The sequence below is a fragment of the Vigna umbellata genome, chromosome 4 (genome assembly GCF_029865625.1).
Source record: "Vigna umbellata cultivar VRB3 chromosome 4, Vumbellata_1.0, whole genome shotgun sequence".
Lineage (NCBI taxonomy): Eukaryota > Viridiplantae > Streptophyta > Magnoliopsida > Fabales > Fabaceae > Vigna > Vigna umbellata.
The window spans coordinates 65,270,857-65,281,778 of NC_142168.1; the positions used below are offsets into that span (position 1 = coordinate 65,270,857).

At 33.9% G+C, this 10,922-nt stretch overlaps 1 protein-coding gene across 1 annotated transcript; it reads right to left on the minus strand.

The window, feature by feature from the left end:
* Positions 1-443: 443 nt before the first annotated feature.
* On the minus strand, positions 444-3,252 carry LOC124837895 (cysteine-rich receptor-like protein kinase 25). Its single transcript, XM_088114313.1, has 7 exons — positions 2,493-3,252; positions 2,271-2,405; positions 2,018-2,142; positions 1,717-1,927; positions 1,392-1,629; positions 1,149-1,296; positions 444-780 (listed from the first exon to the last, which is right to left on the minus strand). Exons 1-7 carry the CDS (start codon positions 3,250-3,252, stop codon positions 532-534), a joined length of 1,866 nt encoding a protein of 621 aa, XP_087970439.1. The 3' UTR covers positions 444-531.
* Between the last annotated feature and the right edge of the window lie 7,670 nt (positions 3,253-10,922).

Consider the following 10,922-nt stretch of genomic DNA (forward strand, 5'->3'; position numbering starts at 1 on the left):
GTCTGTCCACAAACTCATAACCCTTCAGCCAATTTAACCCGCAAATCTTATACATATAAATCCTCTTCAGCCTATTTTTAATGAACCAAATCAACAAATCTTACAAATTCCAAATTATCTAATTCTTTAACTCTTTTTTTTGTGAACTTGGGCCATGATTTTTTGTATAATACTTGGAAATCTTAGAAAAAGCTCAGCATGTGTTAGGAGGCTCAATTTTTGACGAATTTTCCTCTTAAGAGAGATTCGAAGGAACTCCCACTAATCCTACTAACAGAAGTCTAAGATGTTCTAGAGGAAACTTGAAAGAAAAAGTAGAAAATTTTTTCCTAAGTGAATGCAGACACGAAGGTTAAAACATGCCCTAATATAAGTAAATTAGTTTTGTATATTTTGTTTACAAAATGTTAACAAAATAAACACAAAGTATATATAGAGGCACCCAAACAAACTACAATAAAAAATGATCCTTAATTGTAATATTTTCAGCAACAGATAACTAATGTTGCTGAATAAACTTGAATAAGATAATTAAAAATCCTTGGTTTCTGTTTTTCCACGCATAAAAAATGCTGGTTCTTGAGGTAAAGGCAGTTTTCCAACTTGATCACAGCTAAAATACGAAGCAATTTTTGCCATGATAGGCCTCTGATCTGGGTTTCCCTGCACACATAATAGACCAATTTGTACACACTTATTGATTTCTGTTTCAGACAAGGAGTGTGGTAATGAGGGATCCAACAGTTCAAGTACTCTGTTTTTCTTCCACTTCTTCCAAACCTGCAATTAAGATGCTAAATAAATGCTCATTTATCTTTTTCCATGATATCAATGCTCTTTAACATCTTCACAAAACTCTTCTTATTAGTTAAATCTATTGAGAAATTACAAAATCATGAATAAGAGTCATCAAATCAAAAGTGAAGGTTAGAAATTTCACATTGACCAGTGATAAATTCAATTTACAGATTAAAAGTGATAACAAACCCTATCTTGTAGAATTGAATTAGGTTTAAAATTCCCCTTTTAACATTTTTATAACTTTTATAATATCTAATGATTCTCATTCAATGTTTAGAAGTATACTAAAATATGTTGAAGAACCTGTTACTCATATTTTTCTTGGAATCTAATATTAAGATACTCACATGGCTCAAGAGATCATCCAAATCTTTTCCATTCCCATCAACGTTTCTCTTCCCACTGATTATTTCAAGAATTATAACTCCAAAACTAAAAACATCAGATTTCATAGAAAATTGGCCAAGCATTGCATATTCAGGAGACATGTAGCCACTGCAAAACAGTAATAAATTCACAAACTCATCATCAGAAACCAAACAATTCCTTTGTGTTGTTTGAGAAGAAAGTTTCTGAGCATCAAAGCTTACTATGTTCCAGAAATTATACTTGTATTCCCTTGCATTTGATCAATGGAAATAATCCTTGCTAATCCAAAATCTGATATTTTTGCGTTCATTTTGTTGTCTAACAAAATGTTACTAGGTTTAAGGTCACAGTGTATAATGTTAAGATGAGAATCCTCGTGAAGATAGAGAATTCCTCGTGCAATTCCTCTTATAATCTCGTAACGTTCGGACCAACTTAATTTCCTATGATTTTGAGGGCCTGTAAAATTTAACATGAGACAAAACCATTTTTAATGATCAGAAATGCTTGAAAAAGAAAACAAAGATAAGGTTTAAAGTATCATACTGAATAGGTAGTAATCAAGGCTTTTGTTGTGCACAAACTCATAAATCAGTATCTTCTCATTCCTTTGCACGCAAAATCCTATCAGTCTCACAAGATTTCTGTGTTGAAGTTTGGAAATTAGCAAAACCTCTTTCTTGAATTCTGTAGCTCCTTGACTGGAATTTTTCTTCAGCCTCTTTACTGCTATTTCAAGTCCATTTGAAAACACACCCTGCAATATACATGCTATTAATAAACCTTAAATTGATCATTGCAGCAAAATTTCTCCATTACTGTTTAACACAAAGCATCAGTTAGCAACCTTGTATACTGCTCCAAAACCACCTTCCCCTATCTTGTTATCATCAGAAAACTTGTTTGTTGCTTCTTGAATAGTACTCAATTCAAATTGCAGAGAGTTCAATTCTGCTGAAATCTCTTCTCCACCTAAACCAAAAATGTAGTCAGTTATAAATCAGTAGTTCAGTGAAGAACAGAATCTCCACTGCTAAGTAAACTTGAACAGAATGGAACTATGATCATAGACATGAAGATTGTTTCCAGTTCTTCATTACAATTTCCTTTCCGGTGCTTGAGATCCTTCCTTAACTCCCTATGTAACAAATAGCAAACAAAAAACAAAACAATAACTGGAACAAGGCCATGAAAAAATATGATTGATGCAATTACTCCCAGATTCTTTCTTTTTCCTGCAATAGAGATTAGTATCAACATAAGTAACTATTTCTCTGAAATATGTTAAACAAAGGATACACATAATTAAAGTACGATCTAACCTCTAAGAAGTGGGAAAAACAGATAATGATCATATCTAACAATACAGCTCGGATATATAACTCTTCCTCCTATCTTGCCTCTTGCACATGTTTGAAGAAAATTCATGGCATCCCTAAGGCACTTTCTGCAATTTTCCTTGGAGAGGTATGGCATGCACTGAGCAAAGCCAAAAAAATGCTTGTCCTGAGAGAATGTTATTTTCTTCACAGCAAATTTAACAGAACCCATTTGAGCTTCAGTGGCTGCAGTCAGAAGATCCTCCATCAAGGAACTCAGCATTCTGTTGAAAATATCCAATTCCCCCTCATAATCCTCACTGTTCTTAACACACCATGATGGCTTTTTCTCAGTAGTGTTGTAGAAAAACCTGTTTGAGTAGCGAACCATGCATTCATGGGTCCAAATTATAGCCTCTTTGTTGAAGACACACTTTGATTTAAGTGTCTGGATTGAAGTATTCACACATTCTCCACATTTCTCCATATATCCATTGCACGTGAAGAGGCCATAGACAGTGTCTTGTTTGTTTGTTCCACTCACTGTGGTGTTGTAATAGTTGGTGGTGTTAACTTTGGATGTAAGTTTAGATAAGAGTTTATTCAGATTCAATTGGTAACTACTTTTGGGACTAAACTTTGGCTTGTCTGTGCAATCATAGTGCCTGAAAGTTGAGGCTGTTTCAGTTGCTAAAATGTTAAGGGTGCCAAGTAAGTAGAACATAAGCATCGAGAACAATTTCAGACGGATCAAAGAAGCCATGTTTTGGGATATTCCTTCTGCTTAATGTTAATACTATGATACACCACAGCTGGATTAATCTTCAAGAAGTATTTGGATTTAATAATTAGTCTTTATTTTAAGCTAATATATATGTGTCTTGAGTGAACTAAGTAAAATGTTAAAAGCTTATTTTTCTTTCATTTACTTTTTGTGTCTGAAGTATAGAGATAATATTTGTTCGTTGTTTTTTAGGATGCTATCTATGTTAATTAACATGCTAAGTGTAAGTGTGATCCATCTTACATGATAGAAATTATATTTTCAAAACTTTTTAAAATTTATAATGAGAAATTATCAAAAGATGGTAGAAAATAAACCAAAAATCAGGGGTAACAAACATGTTAAACTTTATTTATTTTGAAATTTAAATAAAAAAATATTACCTTTAATAGAAAACTTCACTATTTCTAATATAATGAAGTATATTTTAATCTCATTTCAAATTATTTTATTTTTCTAAATATTTTGTTTAAATTAAATAATTCAAATTTATTAAATCATAGTTTTCTCTTTTAGATAAAGTATTGCTTATTAGAGATGTAAAATGCTATTTCAACGTCAAAAAAATATTAATAATTAAAAAAATATTAGTATTGAAGATTTTTTTAATCAATTTTGATTGATGGGTAGTACGAAGTTTTTTCTCAATGGGTGATGTTGTTTTTGTTAATGTCAATTATAATTGTTTAGACCCATTTTAATTAAACTTAATACATTTTTTTATCACATTTAAAATATTTAATTTTAGCTTGAATTATAATTGAGTTTAAATTCACTTTTTTAGCTTAAATTTGTTTATTTCATATTAATTGAATTTTAACTAAAACATTGATTAAAATTAATTTTTAAAGTACTGAGAGATGTTCAAGATAGACTTCCTAATTAGATTTGTCTAGACAAGTCTAATTAAACTGTCTAGTCTGATTGAATTTCATTAGATGGTTTGATGGACCATCTATAAGTTGAATTTTGATTATATGATGTAATACATAAAAGCTTCTCGAACTTTCTAATTTGTGTTTTGTGCAGCTTTAACTAAGCTCTCGTTTATAATTGATATAATAATAGATTATCTAATGGACTTAAGGATGATGTTAGCATATTGATTTAATGACTTTTTAGTGACGGTGAGAAATTAAGATTATAAGCTTAATGAAGAAATAAATTGTTTTATAAACAAAAAAGTACATTTGATTTATGGCAAGTTGAATGGACTATACATCTACTCTATGAATGGTTAGATGTATGATGTCTGGACCACTGACTCTTCTACTCAAGTGCTCACTTTGCAAGACGACCTTCATGAAGACTTGTTTTTATGTATTAAAGCTTTTGTAATAAGTAGATTTATGTATAGAGATTTATTTGTTGTTGATTCCATGTATTGTATGCTTTAAAATTCGTTTTGGAGTCACAAAAACTCTGTAATAATCGATTAACACTTAAAATAATCGATTATCACAAAGAGTTTTTAAAGGTTACTAAAAACTCATTGTCTCTAGAATAGTCGATTACCAACCTATGATAATCGATTATCCATAATCGACTATGACTTACCATAATCGATTATCACGACTAGCCGTTGGAGTTTTTAGGCATGTTTTTTGCCATTGTGCATTCATTAAATGTATAATCGATTAACATAAGTGGATAATCAATTATCACACAAGAAAAGCTAACAATGGATTTTTTGAGGTGTCCTTGAGTGAGGTCTTTATAAAGATGATTTAGATTCTCATTCTAACACACGATAAACATGGAAACATAATTGTTCATTTTTTAGTTATGAAAAGTATGATTTCGGGATTGTGTAACCCTTACTTTGGCTTTGAGAACTTGGTGTTGGCATAGAGCGAGAACTTTCACTAGGAGTGTGATTGAGTGATGTTGTTGTTGAGTGAAGCTTGTCATCCTTTGTGAAGATTCAAAGGAAGTGTTCATTCTTCGTGAAACATTCGAAGGAGGTGTTCATCCCTTGGGACCTTGAGGGGAAGTGAGTTTCATCTCTTGTAGCAACAAGAGAGGTGTTTTCTAAACCCTTAAACTTGTCTTTCTGTGTGATTGTAATAGTTTATTGGTTTTGTGATAGTGGAATATTAATCTCCATTTGGGATTAGCAACTGGACGTAAGATCCTTGTGATCTGAACTAGCTAGTATAAAATTGTCTGTGCAATTTTCTCTCTTTCCTTACTATTTATTATTATTTAAATTATCTGCTAAGGAAATTAAAATTAAGAGAAAATTATTAAAGACACACGTTTGTGATAAGAAACCAATTCACCCCCCTCTTGGTTTATTGTTCACGTTAAACATTTTGTTGCACCGCTCTGACACTTTCTGCAACAAAATTTTTTACTTTGGATTGAATGAATTAAAGCTTAAAAGATTATGTCCCTGAGAAACAGATTTAGTTCACTAAAGACCAGGGGGAGGGGGTGTTGAATAGTGTTATGGAAAATTTTTTGCCAAAAGACGTTTAACAACCTTGGTGATGGTTAATATGTTGTCGTTAAACCTATCAAACTAATACTACTTTAAAAAGAAACTTTAGTATTGCCAAGTTAGTAGTTAACAAACTAGATAGGGTTAAAGTAACCTTGAGTCGTTTTCCAACGAATACAGAATTGTTTTTCAATACTTGACTCTTATGGAGGTTAGTAAAATACAATGCAATGTATAAAAATAAAAGTGAAAATATATCCTAATGAAATTAATATTGAAGAATGCTTGAGTTTAATTGAAGAACAAATAAGAGACTTTAAGGCAATTATTATGAAATAGGCGATGTTTTTCCAAGATAGATTCATTATCGATTTTCTAGAGATTATTATTCAATTAATTATTGTTCAAGTTTCAAATTAATTTGAGGGCGATATTACAATTAATCAAAGTAGATTCTCAATCAAAAGTAAGACGTTTCTAGATTATTCACAATAAATTCAACCAAAGTATATTCTCAATTAAATCCTATTGTGTTTAATCATGACTATTTTTAAATCTCATAACCAAATTAAAAGTTAATTAATCAAAGTAAATTTTCAATTAATTACTGTTAAAGTTCTTACCACTAATCAAAGTACATTATCAATTGATAACAAAAACTCATTCAATCATATGAAAGTTACTAAATTCAATCAAAGTACATTCTTAATCAAACCTAGAAACCCTTGAACTCATATGATAAATATGAATGTAAATTAAAACACTTTATGATGTAAAAACCATTACTTTTGACGTGATTAAGAGATGAAAGACATAGAAAGGATAACCCAAATCAATAATCAAAAGAAACAAAGATATTTAATTCAACTTAACCTCAAAATCCATAATGAAATTATAGTGGAATAATCTTATAAGCTTAGCCCTCCATGAATGGAGTGGAATACATGATAAAATAAAAGTGAGAGGTAGTGGATGATTGCTTCCTAGTGGAGGAGTTCGAGTGAATGAGTGATGGGTCTCTTTTGCTTCTCCTGAGTCTCATTATATAAGAATTGATTGGACTTCAATTATGAATATTCCGTTGATAAAATATTTTATCTTGTACTGAAATATCTTCCAAATAATTAACAGATTTTAGATAATTATAAAAATATTCGGGAGATCTGTTGATAAAATCTTTTATCTGATATTGTAATATCTCTCAAATATTTAATAGATTTGGTTAGTTTTTAAATATTTGGTAGATATTTCTATTGATATTTTCAGATATAATTATCTTGAAAAATATTTAAATATTTGGTAGATATTTCTATTGATTTTTCTCCAAAATTGCATTTCAGTCCTTCTTACTTTTCCAAAATTGCATAAAAGCCGATAAAGTTTCAATTATTAATAACCATTTATCTTTACTGAATATATTGTTATATTTGATAGACACATGTTTCATCCAGTATAGTCCCTTAGTATAAGTAATCGTTTAAACATTATATCTTGTGATTATTATTTTATTGAGTGTTGTTTTTTAAAGCTCAAAATCCGAGTTGTTAAACAGTCTAGTCTTCCTAGACGATCTCTTCCCAACATCGGTAAAACATCCTCCTCACTAGTTGCTTCTCACCCCTTTCCAGGTTGAAGGATACCTTAGCACAATGTTGAAACTCCATGCTAAAGACAACTCCAGTTAAGGGCCTTGAAAGTTTGCGAAGTGGAGGACTTCTCACCTTGAAGGTGACATTTCCTTTTTTCCTTTTATCCCTTGAAGGAGGCGTCAAACAAAGAAAATAGTCACCTCCCCTTTTCGGATATTAGGGAGACCCAACTCTTCTTGGCATTCGGGCGAGTGTGAAAGTAGTGGAGGAAGATGTGAAAGCACTAGTGTAGAAAGGGCTTTAGACGTCTGTTATTTTGGCCTTTTGACGTCCGACATGCACCCGACGTCTTTGTGGGTGACGTTAACCAGACGTCTATATAGACGTCCGTGTGTGTCGGAACGGACGTCTATATAGACGTCCGTGTGTGTCGAGACGGACGTCTATATGGCTAAACGGGTTTTTTAGGATTACGGGGTTTGGACGTTTGTTTGTGCACTGCCACACGTCTGAAGATCAGATTTGAAATGAAAATGGAGGGAAATGGAGGAGTGCACGACCTAAAACGTAGGCCAAAAAACGCCGCCCAAGAACACGCAACAAACTGCACCAAAACGCACCGAAAACAATTTTTAATCGGTCCAAATGAAAGATATTTCATCACTGAACAATTTAATCGGAATAAAAGTAAGATTAAATGGTCCAAAACAGATAAAAACCAACCTGAAAATGCAAGGCGCAGAGGGAACTCTCACGAGTTCGCGTAACTCCTCGCGGGTTCGCGTTTTGGTATATATGTCCTTCTTTTAAACGTCTTTTGAACGTCCGTTCTGGAGGGGGCCGGACGTCTATAATATAGTGGACGTCCGGCCCCCTCCAGAACAGACGTTCAAGAGGCTGACAGGGTAGTTGAACCCGTCAGCCTTTTGAACGTCCGTTCTGGAGGGGGCCGGACGTCTACAATATTATAGACGTCCGGCCCCCTCTAACGGACATTCAAAAGGCTGACGGAAGAGTTGAAGAGTTGATTGCTTCAACCTTTTGAACGTCCGTTCTTGAGGATGTCGGACGTCTATAATATTGTAGACGTCCGGCCCCCTCCAGAACGGACGTTCAAAAGGCTGACGGGTTCAACTACCCTGTCAGTCTCTTGAACGTCCGTTCTGGAGGGGGCCAGACGTCTATAATATTGTAGACGTCCGGCCCCCTCCAGAACGGACGTTCAAAAGGCTGAAGCAATCAACTCTTCAACTCCACCCGTCAGCCTTTTGAACGTCAGTTCTGGAGGGGACTGGATGTCTACAATATTATAGACGTCCGGCCCCCTCTAACGGACGTTCAAAAGGTTGACGGGAGAGTTGAAGAGTTGATTGCTTCAGCCTTTTGAACGTCCGTTCTGGAGGGGGCCGGACGTCTACTATATTATAGACTTCCGACCCCCTCCAGAACGGACGTTCAAAAGGCTGAAGCAATCAACTCTTCAACCCCCCGTCAGCCTTTTGAACGTTCGTTAGAGGAGGCCGGACGTCTACAATATTATAGACGTCCGGCCCCCTCCAGAATGGACGTCTCCACACTTAATTATTTACATTTATGCCACCGGTCAATTATTTACATTGGGGTTTTAGTGGACCGACGTCTATGGGGTGACGTTAAAGGCCAATTCTGCACTAGTGGGAGTAGGAGTGATGTCTAGGGTCGAGAAGAGCACCCTAAAGGCATGCATCCAAGCTCAACTGTTCAGGTGCAGTTGAGTGGGTGCCATGTTCAAATCCTGTACTATGCCCATTTCAAATTCATAAAAAAGAAGACGAATGAATAGATCTTAGAAGAGACACACATACATGTAGAAGAAGTCCGTAGGAATACTCTCTCTCCAATGAAATACTCGTTCGTTCCTTGTGAAAACGATCAAGCTGAACATCTTGGCGCTTCGGTTAGCCTCAATAAGGTAGGTTTGCCTTAAAGTATTGGAAAACACTAGAAGGGGGTGTTAATGGAAAAAACTTTTCACAACCTTTCTGATATAGCACTTTAGTCGAGTACAAATTTTTTCTTGTAAGCTGTTAGACGCTCGACTTTACGATTGGTTTTAAACAATAAATTCTTTTCAAGTGCTATTCAAAATATTCGTTGCATCATTTGTAAAGACTTCCTTTTAATGAATAATCGTTTAGTATGGGAAGCTCTTACATTTAAAACGAAAATGCAATTGCAGATTTTATAAGAGAAGCGCTGAGAGAGAAGTAAAGGCACAAATATTTTTATACTGGTTCACTCCAACTAAGCTATGTTCAGTCTCCTCTAACATTATAGGGTTCCACTATAATCTTCAACAAGATTACAACTGAGTATTATCACCACTCCTAGTATCCCTAGGCACTCCTGGTATCCTTTGATACACTACCTAGTTGAGTTTGACTCACTTTTGGTTGTGTAGTATTCTTCACCACTCTTGGTATCCCTAGTAAGAGAATAACTCCTATTACCCTAGACTAGTTGAGTTTCACCCACTCTTGGTTTCCACTATACAATCCTGGCATCCCCCGATACATTGCCTAGTAATCCTTAATTAACTCGCCTGAGTTATACGACAAGTGTTTCAATTCTCTTTAGAATTGCAATCAACTAATTGCTTACAAGTCGTTAGACGATTACTCTCATAGAGAGGATATATGTTCAATACAATACAGTCTATAGACTCAATGAGTATTTCTCTCTTTTTTATTTTTGCTCTACTTATAAATCGTAAGCTAATATTACAATGACGCTTGAGAGTGTTTCTTGACTTTGCTTTTTCTCTTCGCAGATATTCTCTTTGAGCTTGAGCTTCTCTGTGCTTTTCTCTAAACATTTTTTCTTCTCTTCATAGGATGATGTTTTGTTGTGAGTTATCCTCTTGATTCTTAGTTCAAATCATCTACTATTTAAAGGCTCTTCAAAAGATATTCGTTAGACTGAGCTCTTTTCTTGAATCTTGTGTCTTTTTTGTCTTGTCGTGTGAAGCAGTCATTGGTTAAAGTCAACTTTTCAGAGTAAATTTGTTTTTTCAGTACTTTGATAGAAATAGGTTGTACTATTTTTCTAGCATGACTTTTGATGGTAAGAACATTCCGTGAATGTTTTCTCTGTCTCTAATGTCAACTTCTAATATATTTCAAATAGAGTAGGTGCATGCGTGTAGTAAGTTATCTCTTGAGTAGATGTGCATGTAGCATATATGTCTTCGAATATTTGATATATTTCAAATATAGTAGGTGGATGCGTGAATGTTTTCGAACATTGTGCATTTAATGACATTTAATGCTTGTTTGGAACAACAAAGTGCTTTTCACATTTTCTACCGTTGAGATAGCGTTTATCATTTAAGCTTTCCTCTAAGATACCAAGCGTTGAATAAGAACTTCATCGTTGGACGAAGTAAAGGATTTAACTCATGGTATCGGCTAGTCTATTTCTAAACGCTTTTTGAGATTTTGCTTTCTTTAGCTAGAACATTTAGAAAGTTTTAGTTTCTACATGCTTTTGGATTTTTACCTGAAACACTTAACGATTTTACCAAAACATTGTTCGACACTTCAACATCCTTGTCCATTGAGAGTTTAACTTATTACACT